Source organism: Eretmochelys imbricata, chromosome 27 (assembly GCF_965152235.1).
Source record: "Eretmochelys imbricata isolate rEreImb1 chromosome 27, rEreImb1.hap1, whole genome shotgun sequence".
In the NCBI taxonomy this organism is placed as follows: domain Eukaryota; kingdom Metazoa; phylum Chordata; order Testudines; family Cheloniidae; genus Eretmochelys; species Eretmochelys imbricata.
This window is the reverse complement of record NC_135598.1, coordinates 13,719,013-13,736,734: the sequence shown is the minus strand read 5'-3', so window position 1 is coordinate 13,736,734 and position 17,722 is coordinate 13,719,013. Positions and strand designations below refer to the sequence as shown.

The following is a 17,722-nucleotide window of genomic DNA, read 5'->3' as shown; positions in this document are numbered from 1 at the left end:
GGACTAGAGCTAAGTCAGCACCAGAACAATTGTGCCCAGAGCCTCGGCTGCTGGAGAGGTTCAAATCTCAGACTTGGGATGCCCCCGACGCGAGAAGAGCAGGGAGCAGGATCCAGACGAGGCAGATAGATAGCTCCAGGTAGAAATGACCACAGCACACTGGGCTAGTTCCCCTGCCCTTGGGCAACCTCACCCAGCTGTCTGCTATATCCATTCTTCCTACCTGCTATTTTTAGCCTGTCCCATAAACAAACTTAAAACCAGCCGCACATGGCCCGTCGCCAGCATCATCCCGGCTCCCTCTCCACACTGTGGGGGGGAAAAAACGCCTCGCCAGCTCTGAAACAAGCTAGATTTAAATTAAGGCAGCAGGAAAATCTGAAAGACACAGCAGAGAGCAAGGTGCCATGGGAACCATGTGCAAATCAGGCTGCTAACAAGGGGCTAGCATGTTCACTGGGGTCCGCATGTCTGTATGGAGAGGAGGGAAGAGGTTCCGTCCCCCGCATGCCCATGCAGCCACACAACATATATGTAGTTCCCACAGGGTCAAATTTTCTCAGACATTTATCCAGTACTAAATCATTACTAACTGCTGGCGAAGTGTTGGGGCATGGGGTGCGGGGGGCGGGGGAAGGTGCCTTTGGCTTTTCCTGAATGCCACACACACTCAAGAGCAGCAGATGCTGCTGAATGCCAGAAGACAGAAACCGACAAAGTTAGACAGTGGAACTCATTGCCACAGGAAGTCACTGGGGCCAAGAATTTAGCACGATTCAAAAAGGAGCTAGACATCTGGATAGCAAGAACACCCAGACTTATCATTAATGACAACCAAGTTTGGAAGGGATATTTAACCTCCTACTGCAAGGTTTAAACTTGTCTCTAACTATTAGAGATCAGGATGAGAGCTAATGTGGCAGAAGTAGATAATCCCACTTATGTTGACCATGGGGTTCTGACACCTTCCTCTGAGACATCTGTTGCTGCCCACTGGTAGAGATGGGACACTGGACTGGTTGGACCTCAGATCTGGTTCAGTCTGGCAGTTCCCATGTTCTGACAAACCAAACCTTCTTTGGCTCCATACAGGCTTTGCACCATTAGCTTAATGCAGCCATGTTGCAAACTCTCAGGCTTATGGCAAGTGTCAAGACACTTGGGGGTTCCTAAAGCCCCAGCTCCTGGAGCCCTGTGATTAGGTGAGAATCTCAGCTGTCATTAAAGATCCCCAGGAAGTTGCTAGATCTTGTGACTGTGGAGAAAAGATTAAAACCACTAAACCTAAAGGCTCACAACCCAGACAGCAAATAAATAAATAAATGTCGGGTTCTTTTATGTTTAAATTTCATGATTTCTGGAGCCTGCCTGGTAATTGTGGGTGGCAGCAGAAATAAGGTTAACTACCTGCACTTCCTGAGTATGGCCCAGGAGTCCCTGGGGTGCAATGGCCTCGCAGCTGGGTTTAATTCATTCTCATGCCGGCAGCTGAGCGAACCAAGCCAGGGACCGCTTTTGGAGAAGCCCTGGCTGTTGGTTGAAAGAAGCCAAATCTGGAGATTTTAGCTGCCTGGTGCATCTTTTCAAATCCAAACCTGGCTGGATTTTTTTCCCCAGTGCCTCCAGCACAGATAGGGATCCTGTCCATCACCAAATTAAGGCAATTCAGGACCCTAAACACACATCCCGCGGGCCCACCCCAGGCGATGTTCCCTGCCCCAAGTTGTCACCCTGCTCCTCTCTGGAGAGGCAACAGGTTTCTGAGTTAAGATGAATGTGATCACACTCCTTTGAGCTCTTGTTCCAGGTTCTCTGCAAACTCAGGCAGACACCAGTTATGCTGTGGTCATATTTTCAAGCTTTTTTTCCATCCATGAGAGCCAGGAGCATTTGTTTTTTGTTTGCTTTTTAAAAGCTGATGTTCCAATCTCATGATTTAAGTCAAGAAGCCAGGGCCCATAGTCCTGTTGTGCCTCTCTTAATCCAGTTCCGCTCCTCCTCAGAAGAGTTTGCAATGTTGTTTTCATGGGATGAAACAGTGAACTTGTGGGGTTCCCAAGGACACGGAACGTTGCAGCCAGCTGATTCCTCTTGGTTTCCCTTCCTCTTTGTCCCAGTTCCAGCCAGGCATCCATCAGGGTCCAGGTGGGTGGGCATACATTCTCCCAGCCCATCCCGCATTCACAGGGCTCTGCCGGGCAGGCCCACACCCACCTGGCTACCTCTCTGTATTTGTTCTGCTGGGAGCCACCTTGTTATCAGCCACCAATCTTGTCCGCAAACACAGCCCAGCGAGTAGGAGGACCAGGCCCAGCCCCACACACGGCCTCGTCACGTGGCACCCGTCCACAGCACCCTCCTGCCTCGCTGACCCCTGTGGGGCCTGGAGCCTTCCAGAGGCAGTGTAGGGGTGCTGCAGGGGAGCCAGTGAGCTCCCCCTGGGGCAGCCCAAGTGGAAGTACCGGTCAAAGCAGGCGTAGGTGACTTCGCTGGCCCGTAGCAACATGCAAGAGAAGAGGCAGGTAGGGCGCCATTAACCCTTTGGAGACAGCCATTGCACACGCTACACCGGGCACATGGCTTCCCGAGCGGCTGCTTGGCTGGCAGATTCTGGGGTTGGAACGGTTAACAATCAGCTCGCAGGTACATTGCGCATCCCTGGGCAGTGGATGGTGGGTCCGAGTCCGCAGGCCCCCCCGTCCCATTGGCTTTTCTCCCCCTTCCAAGGCTCAGCTGAGCAATTCCCCCAGGGAGATGAACCACCCCCTTGGGGAGCTGCGTTTGGCTTCCCTTTACCGGGCCTGAACCTCCAACTTGGGGGGCCCGGATCCTGAAGTGCAGCAAAGCTCAGGGGAGTTGGGAGCCGAGGGGGAGGGAAGCGTGGGTCAAAAGGGTCACGTGCCCCCCACTGCATTTCTTTCCTTGCCCATCAGCTGGCGCTCAGCCGCCCAGCTGCAAGAGCCGCCTCCATCAACACCGCTCCATTAACAGCTGGGGTGATGCGTCCATGGGGGCAGGGGTGGGGCTTCCTTCAGCCCCACTGGTGAGCTCCAGACGCAGCGATCTTTCAAGCCCTGGGCAGACAGCCAGGTTTCCCATCCCAGACTCAGAAAAGCAGTGCCCCCTTTCCGTATCAGGGCACGAGCCACCTGCTCCCCTGGCTTCCTAGCGAACCTCCTTGGTATGCAGCTCCAGCGGGCGCCGGCCCATCACACCACATGCCCCGTGGTCAAGGACAAAGATTGCCAGGCCTGGGCCACAATTTCAAGAGCAATCCAAAAAGAACCCCCGCCCCCACCCGTGGATTTCCTGGGATGCGCAATTCCTGGTACTGGGGACCCATGTTTACTGTCCTAGCTACACATTAACTTCTCCCCAGTCACGTCTGCCCAGAGGACGCAATCAGCGGGTCTCCAGGAATGCTCTGCAGGGCTGGGCAGCACTAGGGCAGAGTCATTCTTAGACCTCCCTAGCCACAGCCGTCAATTTCTCTGTGTAGACAAGCCCTGAAACCCACCCAGTCCACCTGCTATCTCCCTTCCGGGGTGCCACCAGCTGGGGCAGGTGCCGCTGAACCTGTGCCCCCCTCGTCCCCCCCCAGCCTGCACCACCAACCTGGGTCTTTTTCCCTGGCCCTGGGATCTCAGCCAGATGGTGCCGACACCTGCCCACACCTGGGCACTGGCTATTGATTACGGCTTGCGTTTTCAGAGGGGCTTAGGATGCTCGGTTCTCACGGAAAGTCTAGGGGTCCCCGGCACAGGCAGGGAACGTCACTCATCATCGAATTACCAGAGACCCCCCTGGCAATGATGCACGGGGGAGTAACGTATACTCATCTCGTCCGGCTCCAACAGCACCGGCTCCCTGCCACATAACAAACTTCCTTCCGGCCACCCCATTGTTCCTGCTGCATGTACAGCCCCGATGCCCACCCTGCATCTGGGTCATCTATTCACAAAGCATTGGCTCACTCCCCGGGACTCCCACATTTGTCTGGCTGTAGCCAGCTGGTTTCTCTTTCCGGAGCTTGTCAGCTCTTTGGTCTGTGTTTGTACAGCACCTGGCACAAAGGGTCGTGGTCCGTGACTAGGGCTCATAGGCACGACGCTAATACGGAGAATGAATAACAACCACGCTTGCTGTCAGTACTGGGCATGTGACACACAGGAGAGCAGTTCTTATTCTATCCAGTAGAGGACACTGGTGACAGAAGCCCAGTCTAGCCAGCCTGCTATGCCCATTTCACAGGTTGGGAGCTGGGGCACGGGGAGATTCAGAAACTTGCCATAGTTCATCCGAGTCAGTAACAGAACCTAAGAGCCACTCTACTACCCCCCAGCCCTGGGCTCTACCCAACGGGCAGGGCTGCCACCTCTGAGGCACACAAATACCAGCCATTCTGTGGGCAGATCCAGATTCCAGGAGAGGCGAGGCCAGTCTGTGGGTGGGTCTGGACGCCAGGGGAGGTGGGGCCAGTCTGAGGGCGGGTCCAGGAAGGGTCTCAGCATTCGGAAAGTTACACGGGATGTGGAGGAATTCGGAGGTGGGATGAGGGCACCGCTTCCCCATTGGCTGGCATCTGTCCTGGCACACACACCGCATGCATGCAGCGCGGGACCCGGGTGCCAGCCAGGTGGCCACAGCGCACTCCCAGCCGTGACGGGCACGGCCAGTAGTTAAGATCGCTGCACGCATGGCCACACATGGCCACAGCAAAAAAACAGCGAATGACTTCTGAGCGGTGACCAGCAAGGCACTAGAAAAGCCTGCCAGGCCAGTCATGACTGGCTAGGTGGCCACCTACCAATGGCTCAGGCTGCCTCGGGGATGCCTACAAGAGGATGTAAACTCACTGGGAGAGAGGAGGGAAGCTGGCAGCAAACACAATATGACAGGGGAGAAGGTTGGGATTAATGGAGGCCGGCGGAAGGATCCCAACTGTCCAGTGACCTGTACTGTGCTGATGGGGCCACCCTGAGCCTGGGCGGGTCCGGCTTTACCACGCTCCCCCCCACACACCCCAAGGAATAATATGCCTGCTCTCCATGCCTCATACTCATCCGGGTACCCGCAAAGCTCTGAGTGAAACATCTGGCTGAAGATCCCAGGTTCCCGCGGCCCGGGCCTCTCCCCCCAGCCAGAGCTTGCGATGCTGGAGGAGACGGGGGCGGGACAGTGCAAGTCTGTTTCCTAAAGACTCCGGGGGAAATTCTGCATTGTGCAGGGCAGAGCCAAAAGCAGCAGGCAGCCACCATATCACCATGCCCGCGTCCCTGCACCTGACTCCCATGCTGCAGCAACCAGGCAGGGCAGAGGCTCGCTGAGCAGGGAGGTGATTTGGCAAAAGGGATGTGGATCTGCCTTAGATGAGTGCCCATCCCCATGGCATCAGAGTGGGAACGGGGGGCTGGGAAAGGCAGGCCAGCGTCGCGGGAAAGAGCTGGCGTTGGGTTCCAGTTCACCAGCGGGACAAACGTCAAGGGAGGGATTTTCCAAAGATGCGTAAGAGGGTTTGGTGCCTCGGAGCAATGGGAACTGGGCACCCGCTGAGCTCCCGTGGGTCCCTTCGGGAAATCTGCCCAAGGCCTTTGCAGTCTGGCCCAGCACAGACGCCCATGCGGCAAGGTCAGGCCTGGGGATCGTTCCCGGCCCATCCTCCAGTAGGACCCCCCAAAGGCACCACTGTGCCCATGCAGCAAGCCGGCTCCAACACCCCGAGGGACCCCGATGTCCCCAGCCCAAGTCTACTGGAGCGGAAGAGCGAGGGGAGGGGGACAGGGAGGTGCAGAGACGTAATGGCTGGACAAGCAGCTCGAGTCTGGCGGGGCGGAAGGGCCTCAGGGGCTGCGAGCACCCGCGGGCAGCACCAGGCTAGCGTGGAGCAGCTGGCTCCGGGTTCAGGGCATGGATGTGTTTCCCCGACGCAGCAACGGGGTGGCCCGGGCACAGTGCCCAAGGCAACCCGCATAGGCAGGGATGCCCCAGGAGTCCTGCCCCTCCCATGCCTGCTCCAGGCAGAACACAGGAGGCTGAGTGTGATCCAGGCGGAGGAAGGAGACAGGCAGCCTCCCCCAGCTCCAGCCAATGGAAAGGGCCGTTCCCTGTCCCCCGTGGCCCAGCTCCCCATTCGCCCAGCAACGCCGGGGGATCCACCAAAAGGCAGAGGTCCCTGCAAAGCAACCAGAGCTCGGCCCAGGTCCCAGCCCGGGGCTGGAGCGCAGGTGCTCAGCTGCATGGTCCGGATCCTGATTGAGGTGCCGATTCCAAGCCCTCCCCCAGGATCAGGTTCGTGTCCATGGCCGAAGCTACCAGCTGGAACCAGTGGGAGGAAGCGCAGAAGTAGGGCCACGTTCCCGCCTCTAGCTCAGCCCCAAGCCCCCAGGTCTCACCAGCCTTCCCTGTGCAGAGCGAAGGGAGGACGGATGAACGGATGGCTGGGTGGATGGATGGCTGGACGGACGGATGGACGGCTGGACAGATGGACGGACGGGTGGCTGGACAGATAGATGTGTGGGTGGATGCCTGGTATTCCTATTCCACTCGCCCTCGGTGGCGTCCTGCAGCCCTCCCTAGCCCAAGCTGGGAGGGGTCCGTCCTTCATTCCCAGGCTCTTGGCTGGGGTGGGGAACAGGTCTCAGCCCCTCCCTGACTCCCAGCCCCAGGGCCAAGGCCAGACCCTGGTTCGAAAGGGCAGCCTGTGCCCAGAGGCCTCTTTCCTCCCGGGCTGCTGTGTGGCCCAGCGGAGGAAGGGGGGGAGCGGCAGAGGGCATGGGGGTGCCAGGGAACCGGAGGAGGGAGCGTGTCCTTCTGAGCAAGGGGAACAAACTCTCCATCCACCCTCCCGACACTGGGCTCCTCTGCTCTGTAACCCCCAGCCAGCCTGCCGAGCCCGTGCCCTGGGGAGGGGGATGTGGCATGGCCGATGATGCCACCTAGGCCCATGCACACAGGGTGCCCCATGGAACAGGGGCTCAGCCAGCTGCATGACACAGTCCCCGTCTCCTACCCCTCCGTGTGCCGCCAGGGGAGGAGGCGGAGTCTGAGGGGCTAGGGGTGGGGCCAGAGGATGCAAATCTGACCCTGTGGTGATGGATCAGCTGGGGGCTGTCTTGTTCCTGGAGTGCCCCTGGATCAAGGCACAGAGCTGGCCCAGGGGCCTGGAGCCCCCATGGCCCATAGCCCAGACAGTGCTCGGCCAGTGCTGGGCCCGTTCATTTGCTCCACCTCTTGGCCGGCCTCTGGGCACTGTGGGGAGGGGGCCCCTCATTGGCAGAGCAAGGATGGGCAAGGAAATCCGTGGGTTTCCTCACCTGGCAAGGAACCCGCCACGGCTGGCACTGGGGGAAACGCAGGCACCTGGCATGGGGTGGGCAAGCTAGACACTGGGCGCCGGGATCCTCGTGCCAGTTGTTGCAGAGAACCAGCCCAGCTCTGCCCTGGCAGACAAGTGCACCAGCGGGGCTGCCCCCCCCCCCCCGGATGGCACAGAGGGTCAGCCGGCTCCTCTACTGCAGCCAGCCGGGCTCCTCTGAGTGCCCCCTTTCTGCCCCTCGTACCCGGAGAACTGCCCCCTCCCGAGCACCGGCCACTGGCATTAACCCCTTCCCGCCCAAACGATCCGGCTCGGTCTCTCAGCGGAGTCTGGCCATTAGCATCTTCCCACAGGGGCCTCCCAGCTGCCAAGCCCCCGTTGCTGGCCAGTTGGGGAGGGCACTTCTGCGCCCGTGGGTGTTAAAGGTCCAGCCGTGGGTACGGCTCACCTCCCTGCAGTGCCCCTGGGCAGCTGAGTGTCCAGGGACAGACCATCCAACCCCTCCCCTCCCACACATACCTGCCCCTTTATGCCAGCCCATGGCTCACCCCCTCCGCGCCAGCCTGTGGGGCTCTGACCTGAGGGGGGGGTCGGGGGCTCCCTTCCCATGCATGCCCCCCCCGCACGCCCAGCCCCCTTACCTGCCGGCTGGAGGCTCTCCTGCAGGGACTCGATCTCGGAGAGTTCCGTGCAGACCCCCTGCCCGTGCATCAGCGTGTGCAGGGGTTTCTCCACCCCGCGGGGCGGGTAGCAGCGCAGCCCCGAGCCGCAGCGGGCAGTGTAAACCCCACAGGGCGTCCCTTTGCTCAGGGCGCAAGTGGCGCAGCACCCGCAGCCCGGCTCCCGCACCAGCTCCTCGCAGCCCATGGGCGCCTTGCAGCGGGTCAGCTTCTCCTCCGAGCAGGGCGGGCAGTGGATGGCTTCGTCGCTGACACACAGGCCCATGGTGGCCAGCAGCAGCACAGCGGAGAGGCCTCCCGAGGGCATGGCGGGCGGGCGTACGGACCGGGCGCTATGGCGAATAACGGACCGGCCAGCCGCGGGCAGGGGGCAGAAGGAGCGCGCAGGCCAAGGAAGGCAGCAGGGTCCCAGCCGGGGTGCCAGGCAGCCCCCCCCCAGACGCGCAGAGAGGAGAGGGCTTCACAGCCTGCTCTCAGTCCGGCCAGTAGCCATCCAGACTCCGCACTGCCTGGGGGAGCCGAGAGTCCCTGACTTTATACCGGCCCCTGGCCACGCCCCCGGCTCCCCGCCTGCCGGAGCTGTCACAGCCCGGTCCCTCCCCGCGGGGCCAGCCCAGTGCCCGGGGCGGAGAACGGGCAGGGCTGGGAGCAGCCCAGAGGCAGCGGCAAGGGGCTGCTCTGAGCCCATGGGGTGGGGCTAGGAGGGGCCCAGGCTCCAGAGAGCAGCTGCAGCTCTGATCGCCACCCTGGGCTGGCCCCCAGCTCTCCGGGGCCCCACACTCCCGACCCGCAGCCCCCTGCTAGCCCAGCCCTGGGCTCCCTGCCCCCCAGCTGTGCCGGTGCCCCTCACTCCCGACCCGCAGCCCCCTGCTAGCCCAGCCCTGGGCTCCCTGCCCCCCAGCTGTGCCGGTGCCCCTCACTCCCGACCCGCAGCCCCCTGCTATCTCAGCCCTGGGCTCCCTGCCCCCCGTCTCTGCTGGTGCCCCTCACTCCCGACCCGCAGCCCCCGCCTAGCCCAGCCCTGGGCTCCCTGCCCCCCGTCTCTGCTGGTGCCCCTCACTCCCGACCCACAGCCCCGGGCTAGCTAGTGCCCCTCAATCCTGACTGACAGCCTCCCCCTGCCCCCGCCAGTCAAGTCCCAGGAATCTTTTGAGCGGAGTCAGGAATCAGGAGGTGTTTTGCAAAGAGTCTGAGGTGACTCAACAAAACACTGAGCTCTGCCAATGTCACTTTGCCTGTGACCAGAGTGGGGACCTGATCTCCAGGCCCCAGAGGCGAGTCTCTGCCTGCTGTGCCCCCAGGCATGTGAGCTCTCTGCTTGAGGGTGCGCTGTGCCCCTGGCCACGGAGCCACGGTTCACTCCCGGGCAGGGGCTTCAAATCCAGGTGCTCAGGCTGGAGACTAGCTCTCATAACCCAGCCCAGGATAAATATACATCGTTGTGGCAGGGGTCACCAGATGGCGCCATTACACATTGTCTTACAAGTTCTTTTTCTTGCTGTGCGAGCAAGTTGTTAGCCATTGAAGAAATGCAGTGTTGTTATTAGTGTCATTTGGTTCTTGTAGGTTTTTGGGGGTGGGGGAGCTGTGGTGAGCTGCAGGAGAGTTTGCCCTTTGCCTTCATCTCGCTAATAACAGACAATGCTGGAGGCAGAGTTGCTCCTTGGGAATCAGACACTGGCTGAGATTCCTGGGGGATGGGATTTCTCTGCATGCTGTTTGTGACCACCTCTGTTCAGGGATGGGTGCATTTGTGTAAACAAAACCAGTGACACTAAGCATATCCCAGCCTCTGCATCACTGATTTCTCCTCCAACAAACCCCAGGTCGCAGGCCACCGACATCTGCTCCTACCCAGCAGATGGGCCGGGATAAAGAAGAACCAAGTTCCCCTCAGCTCTAAATCGAGTCTGAGCTCGGGGAAGAGGCTGGGCCAGGACTGACTTCGCTCTTGGCCGATACAGGGCGAGAGGTTCCATGGGAGAGCAGAGGGGTGATGCCTGGCCCAGGGTTCCCCTCCCCACTCCCTCTGGAAGCAGTGCCCCCGGGCACAGCACCGGGGAGTAGCCCAGCAGCTCCTGTTTATTCCGGTGGGATGAAGCTTCGGGGCAGCCTGCGCCGCCAGCACTCACCCAGCCCACGGCAGCCGGGGGGGCCGTTCAGCGCCGCCTGCCACCCTGAGACACCGGGCAGCAGCTCAGGCCTGCTCCAACTCTGCTGAAGCCAACAGAGCTCAGGGAGGGCAGCTGCCCCCCCCCCCCACTTCCCAATCGAATTGCTGCGGGAAGTTTAGAGTAATGGAGCAGGCTGGCCCGAGGACTGGGGGCTGCCCAGGCTACCCATGGGAGGCACAGATGGCTAGGGAGCCCCTACCTTCCCCACCCCCTGAGAGCACCACCCCGAGCGCCCCGCAGTCCCGTTAGCTCGCAGGGGGTGAGGGGAGCCCTGATCTCTCCAGCTGCCACCCCAATTTCCAGCCGCACCTCACAGGTTCTACGGATGAGTATTCAGGAGGCCCAGGCCCCTCACCTTGGCGTCAGGCCCATCTTCCATTCCCCAGTTCCCAGGCCTCCCCCCACAAGCAGGGGGAGCGCGAGGGAACAGCGAGGCGAGCTGCTCCCCGGGGCCCGACGGCAGACAGGCCCCACCTCTGGGCTCAGAGGGGACCGTCCATGTCCAGCAACCCAGGCCCCGCTGCCTGCCCAGCCCAGCCTGGCGCAAACGACCCGGGTGTCGCCTCCTGAGCAGCCCAGGGAGCTGCCCGGGTCCGTCGTGCCGCAGGGCACTGGGCACCTGCCAGGCAGAGGGTTCCCTGCATTCCTGGGTGCCCAGCAGGCCGGAGGCGGAGACCAAGCTGACAAAAGCCCCCGGAGCCCAGCCCAGGACACACCAGGGGCCTGGTTCTGTGTCCCTCTCCCGGATCAGCGCCGGCTACAGGGGCTTTGAGGTGCTTGCTGAGGGAAGCTAGGGGCACGTCTGAGATCGCAGGGACTTTCCCCCCCCCCCCGCAGCCGTTTGGGACAGGAAGTGAAGGAGAATCCCACCCTGCAGTGACCACGCCGGGGGAAGGGAGCTGCCCACATCGGGGTTTGGCCTGGACAGGGGAACTAACAGCCTCCCTCTGCCAACCTCCCCAAAGGTCGGTCTGCCCAGCGCTCTACGGCTCTGCCAACCGACGCCCAGCCAGCAGCACAGGGCCCCCACTGCCCGCCGGCCTGGCACAGAGTCTGCCAGCAGGGACCCTCCCTCCTCCGTGCGGGGGAAGGGCCTGACCCACAGAGAGCCTGGGGCTCAGCGCTGACTCGGCAACACGCCCGGGAACCTCCACCCCAGGCCCTGCAGCGCCGGGGAACGTCTCCCATCTCAGCACTGGAGAAACGGGCCACTGGGCAGCGCCTCTCTCCCAGGAGCCCGGCCCAGCGCCATCGCTCCCGGCCCGGGCCTGCGAAACGGAACAAATGAACACTCAGCTGGAAGCCAAGGGCCAGGGCTAGCCCAGGGGCGAATCCAGGCGATCTGGGCAGCTCCTCTGCAGGACAGGGCTTGTGCTCCTCTCCCTGCCGGGAGCGACAGCACCGGATCTGTGCCCCCGGCCGGATCTGCAAGAGGGCCCCGCGCCCCACAGCTCTGCGCTATGGGGCTGGATCTCCACTACGGCCCCGCGCCCCGCACCCCTCCATGCTACGGGCAGGATCTGGCCAGGACAAGCAGGGAGGCAGGACGATAAATTGAAAGCTGCTGGCACCTAGTGGCTATTGAAGAAACTCTCGCGGAAACTGGCAGGATTTGGAGGTGGAGACGCGGGTCCCTCTTAGCTCAGAGGTTCAGGGCTCCTGAGGATCCTTTATTCCAGCATCTCTATGGCTTTGTGCCTCGCTGCCCCGTTCAGACAGTCCCCACGCTCGCTGGATCTGTGCGCAGGGACCCAACGCCCTTTGCAAACACTCTGTGATCCCCAGCAGGTTGCTACAGACTGTCCCAGCCAACTGGGGAAACCGAGGCACAGAGCGAGGGCACAATAACCCCTGCTGGCGATCAAGTGGCATTGCAAGGACAGGCTGATCCGATAGCCACGAGTGCGCGCTGCCCCCGCCCGCCCCACAACCATTGAACAGCTGGGCACCGACTCCCCACGAGGGCTGAGAAAAGGATCCAAGAGCAGGGGCGCTTCCAAGGAAATATCCCAGCCCCTGCCCCGGCCCTAAAATAACTCCTGGCGACACCCCGGGCCACGTCCCCCGGGGCTTCGCTTCACCCGAGGGAATCCGCTGCACTGAGCTCGCGGAGCTCCCCCACCAGAGGTTTTGGCCCCCCCTGTTTCCCTCGCACCTTCCGCCCCAGGCTCCCTACGAACCTCTCACGGCTGCGGCAAGCCCTGAATGTCCCGGGCCTGGGAGCTTAGCAGAGCCGAGCTCACGGGGACCCAGCGGCGCCACGCACCGGGGCCCACGGGCGCTGCCCCAGCTGAGCCCAGCCCCGGCCCCCGCAGACGCTGCAGGAGGGACGGAGGGGGCAGCGCCCCAGTGTGGAGCTCGCCCAGGCCACCCACACTCCTGCCGCGGCGAACAAGACGCACCAGGCGCCCTTGGCTGGCCAACGCGGGTAATGGTCCTTACCCAGCCGCGGCGGCCCCGGGAGAAAGAGAGGAAGCCCAGCAGCTCCCACGGGGCTCGGCGCGGGTCTCCGCCTGGGCCTCCCTGTGGGCGAGTCGCTCGCGGCTCCTTGGGGCGACACCAAGGCCGCTGCGGGCGTAGAGCGGCGGATGGGCCGGCTGCAGCACAGGGTCTGCGGGCGCCTGGGGAGGATGGAAGATCAGCTGCTCGGGGTCCCCAAGGGCCCGCAGCCTGCCCAGGAGCAGCCCCATGGCGCTGGCCCCGCGGCCCTCACGCTGCCTGCCCGGCCCGTGGGCCTTTACTGACAGCGGCCTGGCCTCCCATTGGCCGGCGGCCGGCGCGGGGCGTGGCCGGGGGAAGCCCGGGCGGCCCTGCTGGCCGCGGACCCGCTGGCCCGGGCGCGCTCTGGCACGGCCGGGGCCAGGGGGGCGCGGCAGCCAGTCAGCTGGGCAGGGATAAAGAAAGCTCCCTGGGCTGCTCAGGAGGCCACACCCGGGTCGTTTGCGCCAGGCTGGGCTGGGCAGGCGGCGGGGCCTGGGCTGCTGGACACGGACGGTCCCCTCTGAGCCCAGAGGTGGGGCCTGTCTGCCGTCGGGCCCCGGGGGGCAGCTCGCCTCGCTGTTCCCTCGCGCTCCCCCTGCTTGTGGGGGGAGGCCTGGGAACTGGGGGATGGAAGGTGGGCCCGACGCCAAGGTGAGGGGCCTGGGCCTCCTGGATACTCATCCGTAGAACCTGTGAGGTGCGGCTGGAAATTGGGGTGGCAGCTGGAGAGATCAGGGCTCCCCTCACCCCCTGCGAGCTAACGGGACTGCGGGGCGCTCGGGGTGGTGCTCTCAGGGGGTGGGGAAGGTAGGGGCTCCCTAGCCATCTGGGCCTCCCATGGGTGCCTCGCCCCAGCGTCCTGGGCAGCCCCCAGTCCTCGGGCCAGCCTGCTCCATTACTCTAAACTTCCCCAGCAATTTGAGTGGGTGGGGGGGCAGCTGCCCTCCCTGAGCTCTGTTGGCTTCAGCAGAGTTGGAGCAGGCCTGAGCTGCTGCCCGGTGTCTCAGGGTGGCAGGCGGCGCTGAACGGCCCCCCCGGCTGCCCGTGGGCTGGGTGAGTGCTGGCGGCGCAGGCTGCCCCGAAGCTTCATCCCACCGGAGTAAACAGGAGCTGCTGGGCTAATCCCCGGTGCTGTGCCCGGGGGCACTGCTTCCAGAGGGAGTGGGGAGGGGAACCCTGGGCCAGGCATCACCCCTCTGCTCTCCCATGGAACCTCTCGCCCTGTATCGGCCAGGAGCGAAGTCAGTCCTGGCCCAGCCTCTGCCCCGAGCTCAGACTCGATTTAGAGCTGAGGGGAACTTGGTTTTTCTTTATAGCAAAAATCCCCAGTGGCTGGAGACGGGACACTAGATGGGGACGACTCTGAGTTACTTCAGAGAATTCTTTCCTAGGGATCTGCCTGGTGGTCTTATCCACATGCTTGGGGTCTAACCGATCACCATACTTGGGGGTGGGAAGGAATTTTCCCTTGGGTCAGATTGGTAGAGACCTTGGGGTGTTTTCACCTTCCTCTGCAGCTGGGGCAGGGGTCGCTTTCAGGTTTAAACTAGCGAAAATAGTGGCTTCTCTGCAACTTGAAGTCTTTAAACCGTGATCGGAGGAGTTCAGTAACTCAGCCAGGGGTTAGGGTCTATCACAGGAGTGGGTGAGGGAGGTTCTGTGGCCGGCCAGGTGCAGGAGCTCAGAGGAGATGATCAGGATGCTCCCTTCTGACCTTACTAAGGTACCTGAGTAAGAACGGACATTACCATTTTAAACCTAGCCAGTGTCCCCTGAGTGACTTGCCACAAGAGGTCAGAACATGTCAGTGTTAGAGCTGAGTGGGTCTAAACTTTATTTAATTTCTTTTTATTTTGATATAGGAATTAGATACGGTGCTCCCGCCAGAGATTTTCTAAGCTGTTATCTTAAAAAAAAATCCCTAGAGTTTTCAGTTACTTAAGTAGCCCCTGCAATCAGGGTCAAAGTTGCCCCCCCTCCCAAAAATCTGAAATGGCACCCCTGTGGGCACGAATTCCTCCCCCCCCCCACATGCACAGCCCTGTTGGCTTGGCTGGACCTGCCCCCCAAATAGAGAAGTCAAACTAGCCTACGGCCCCCGCGAGCCTCGAGCCCCAGTGCCCTGCAGGGCAGAAGTCCTGAGTTCCCCCCTCCCTCGGCTTAAGCCCAGAGCCCCAAGCCCTCCCTCCCCATCCCCGCAGCTGAAGCCTGGATCCCGGAGGGCCCCTCCACTGGGTCCTGGAATTTTTATAGCATTGGGGGGGGGGCGCTCAGAAAGAAACAGGGTGAGAGCCCCGGGCATAAGGGGCAGGACAGAGGAGAGCCCCCGGCATCGTCCCTCGTGGGCAGCACCAGCCCCCCAGTCCCCAGCCGGAAGGCGGCGGTGCCCACGGGGGAGCGCCAGGAGAGGATCATTTTGACGTGCCGGGGGATTCCCCCGGGGGGCCCCCCTGGGTCGCGCTCTGATTGGCTGCCGCGCTCCCCTAGCCCCGGCCGTGTCAGAGCGCGCCGCGGCCAGCTGGTCCGCGGCCAGCAGGGCCGCCCGGGCTTCCCCCGGCCACGCCCCCCGCCGGCCCGCCGGCCAATGGGAGGCCAGGCCGCTGTCACTAAAGGCCTACGGGCCGGGCCGGCAAGCAGCTGGGCCAGCGCCATGGGGCTGCTCCTGGGCAGGCTGCGAGCCGCGCTGGGCGGGTTCTCCGGGCTGCAGGCTCGGGTCCTGCTGCTGGGGTTGGACAACGCCGGGAAAACCCCCTTCCCCGGCGCTACCGGCTGAAGCTGAACGAGACGCCCCCCACCATCCCCACCCTGGGCTTCCACGTGGAGACGGTGGCGCCCGTCCGCGACGTGCCCGTCACCCTGTGGGACGTGCGGGGCCAGGCCCGGATCAGGGCCCTCGGGCGACCCTACCACGGCCACACGGACGGGCCGGTGTTCGCGGCGGGCAGCGTCGACGCGCAGCGGCTGGGGGAGGCCGGGTGGGAGCTGGGACCCTGCTGGAGGCTGAGGACTTGCAGGGGGTGCCCCGGTGCTGCTGGCGGACAAGCAGGACCTGCCCGGTGCCCGGTCCTGCGCGGAGCTGGCGGAGGAGCTGGGCTTGAGGAAGCTGCGTGGGCGCGAGTGGCGCAGGCCGCTGCGCCGAGAGCGGGCCGGGGCTGCCCGGGGCGCTGGAGAAGCTGGCTGAGCTGGTGAAGCGCTACCGGGAGGCCCGGGGGCTCTGAGAGCGCAGGCTGGAGAACAGGCCCCAAGGCCAGCCTGGGTCGCCCCTTGGCACGTTTCCAAAGAGGGGCCGTTGTGCTGCCCCCACGCCCGAGAGACGCCCCCGATGAGCAGCCGCAAGCCGCGATGTCCCCCGTCAGGTCCCGCCTCCGAGCTCGCCAGGGCTGCGGCGCCTGCCAACGCGGGAGCTGGGCCGGACACTGGCCAGCGCCGTGGCCTGGGTCCCTTCTGCAGCCATTGGCTTGGACTGAGACTGGCAGCTCCTTGGGGCAGGGCCTGGCTCCGCGCCCTGTGTCCCTACAGCGCCCTGGGGCCTGCTCCCAGCCTGGGGCTGCCCGGGGCGATGGTGCGCCAGGAGAGCCCGACCGGCAGACGCTGGCCAGCCCGCTTGGACCAGCAGCCCCATGGATCCCTGCGCACAGATCCAGCGAGCGTGGGGACTGTCTGAACGGGGCAGCGAGGCACAAAGCCATAGAGATGCTGGAATAAAGGACCCTCAGGAGCCCTGAACCTCTGAGCTAAGAGGGACCCGCGTCTCCACCCCCAAATCCTGCCAGTTTCCGCGAGAGTTTCTTCAATAGCCACTAGGTGCCAGCAGCTTTCAATTTATCGTCCTGCCTCCCTGCTTGTCCTGGCCAGATCCTGCCCATAGCATGGAGGGGTGCGGGGCGCGGGGCGCGGGGCCGTAGTGGAGATCCAGCCCCATAGCGCAGAGCTGTGGGGCGCGGGGCCCTCTTGCAGATCCGGCCGGGGGCACAGATCCGGTGCTGTCGCTCCCGGCAGGGAGAGGAGCACAAGCCCTGTCCTGCAGAGGAGCTGCCCCGATCGCCTGGATTCGCCCCTGGGCTAGCCCTGGCCCTTGGCTTCCAGCTGAGTGTTCATTTCTTCCGTTTCGCAGGCCCGGGCCGGGAGCGATGGCGCTGGGCCGGGCTCCTGGGAGAGAGGCGCTGCCCAGTGGCCCGTTTCTCCAGTGCTGAGATGGGAGACGTTCCCCGGCGCTGCAGGGCCTGGGGTGGAGGTTCCCGGGCGTGTTGCCGAGTCAGCGCTGAGCCCCAGGCTCTCTGTGGGCCAGGCCCTTCCCCCGCACGGAGGAGGGAGGGTCCCTGCTGGCAGACTCTGTGCCAGGCCGGCGGGCAGTGGGGGCCCTGTGCTGCTGGCTGGGCGTCGGTTGGCAGAGCCGTAGAGCGCTGGGCAGACCGACCTTTGGGGAGGTTGGCAGAGGGAGGCTGTTAGTTCCCCTGTCCAGGCCAAACCCCGATGTGGGCAGCTCCCTTCCCCCGGCGTGGTCACTGCAGGGTGGGATTCTCCTTCACTTCCTGTCCCAAACGGCTGCGGGGGCGGGGGGGGGTCCCTGCGATCTCAGACCTGCCCCTAGCTTCCCCCAGCAAGCAGCTCAAAGCCCCTGTAGCCGGCGCTGATCCGGGAGAGGGACACAGAACCAGGCCCCTGGTGTGTCCTGGGCTGGGCTCCGGGGGCTTTTGTCAGCTTGGTCTCCGCCTCCGGCCTGCTGGGCACCCAGGAATGCAGGGAACCCTCTGCCTGGCAGGTGCCCAGTGCCCTGCGGCATGATGGACCCGGGCAGCTCCCTGGGCTGCTCAGGAGGCCACACCCGGGTCGTTTGCGCCAGGCTGGGCTGGGCAGGCAGCGGGGCCTGGGCTGCTGGACATGGACGGTCCCCTCTGAGCCCAGAGGTGGGGCCTGTCTGCCGTCGGGCCCCGGGGGACAGCTCGCCTCGCTGTTCCCTCGCGCTCGCCCTGTGATCTCCATCAGCATTGGCAGAATCAAAGGGCTGTTTAAAATGCTGATAGTTTCCGACCCTCATGGCTGTGAAGAAACCCAGAGCTGGGCTGAGCCTG

At 63.3% G+C, this 17,722-nt stretch overlaps 1 protein-coding gene and 1 pseudogene across 1 annotated transcript in view; one reads left to right on the top strand and one right to left on the bottom strand.

Moving 5' to 3' along the window:
- IGFBP4 (insulin like growth factor binding protein 4) overlaps nucleotides 1–8,302 on the bottom strand; it is a 33,168-nt gene extending 24,866 nt beyond the window's left edge. Inside the window, exon 1 of the mRNA XM_077806452.1 lies at nucleotides 7,957–8,302. Within this exon, the coding sequence (XP_077662578.1) occupies nucleotides 7,957–8,302 (346 nt within the window). The remainder of the gene's footprint in view (nucleotides 1–7,956) is intronic.
- Nucleotides 8,303–15,300: 6,998 nt separating this feature from the next.
- LOC144257846 (uncharacterized) lies at nucleotides 15,301–15,868 on the top strand (annotated as a pseudogene).
- The last annotated feature ends 1,854 nt before the right edge of the window (nucleotides 15,869–17,722 follow it).